The following is a 476-nucleotide window of genomic DNA, read 5'->3' on the forward strand; positions in this document are numbered from 1 at the left end:
AACTTCGGCTCTGATGAACACTCGTGTAGACTGGAAGGAGACGCCAGAGGCTCATGTAATGAAAGCCGATCTGCCTGGATTGAAGAAAGAGGAAGTGAAAGTGGAGATTGAAGACGGTAAAGTACTTCAGATCAGCGGCGAAAGGAGCGTAGAGAAAGAGAACAAGAACGAAACCTGGCATCGGATTGAGCGTAGCTGTGGAAAGTTCCAGAGAAGATTCAGGCTGCCGGAGGATGCAAAAATGGAAGAAATTAGGGCATCCATGGAGAACGGCGTTCTTACTGTGACTGTTCCGAAGGCGGAAGAAAAGAAAACGGATGTCAAGTCCGTTGAAATTTCTGGCTGAATGATCGAACATTTGGATTTGAATATGAAAATTGTCTTCCCGATTTTGAATTTGTAAATTATCAAAAATTATTTAATAAATAACCAAATTTAGACCATTATCTGAGAAATTTCTTAATTAAAAAAAATAT

At 40.1% G+C, this 476-nt stretch overlaps 1 protein-coding gene across 1 annotated transcript; it reads left to right on the forward strand.

Moving 5' to 3' along the window:
- Nucleotides 1–4: 4 nt before the first annotated feature.
- LOC111787270 (18.5 kDa class I heat shock protein-like) lies at nucleotides 5–446 on the forward strand (the record flags this gene model as incomplete). Its single annotated transcript, XM_023667332.1, has 1 exon — nucleotides 5–446. A coding segment is annotated over one exon (342 nt), but the record flags the coding sequence as incomplete, so codon positions are not given.
- Nucleotides 447–476: the final 30 nt, after the last annotated feature.

The sequence above is a fragment of the Cucurbita pepo genome, unplaced genomic scaffold, assembly GCF_002806865.2.
Source record: "Cucurbita pepo subsp. pepo cultivar mu-cu-16 unplaced genomic scaffold, ASM280686v2 Cp4.1_scaffold008479, whole genome shotgun sequence".
NCBI lineage: Eukaryota > Viridiplantae > Streptophyta > Magnoliopsida > Cucurbitales > Cucurbitaceae > Cucurbita > Cucurbita pepo.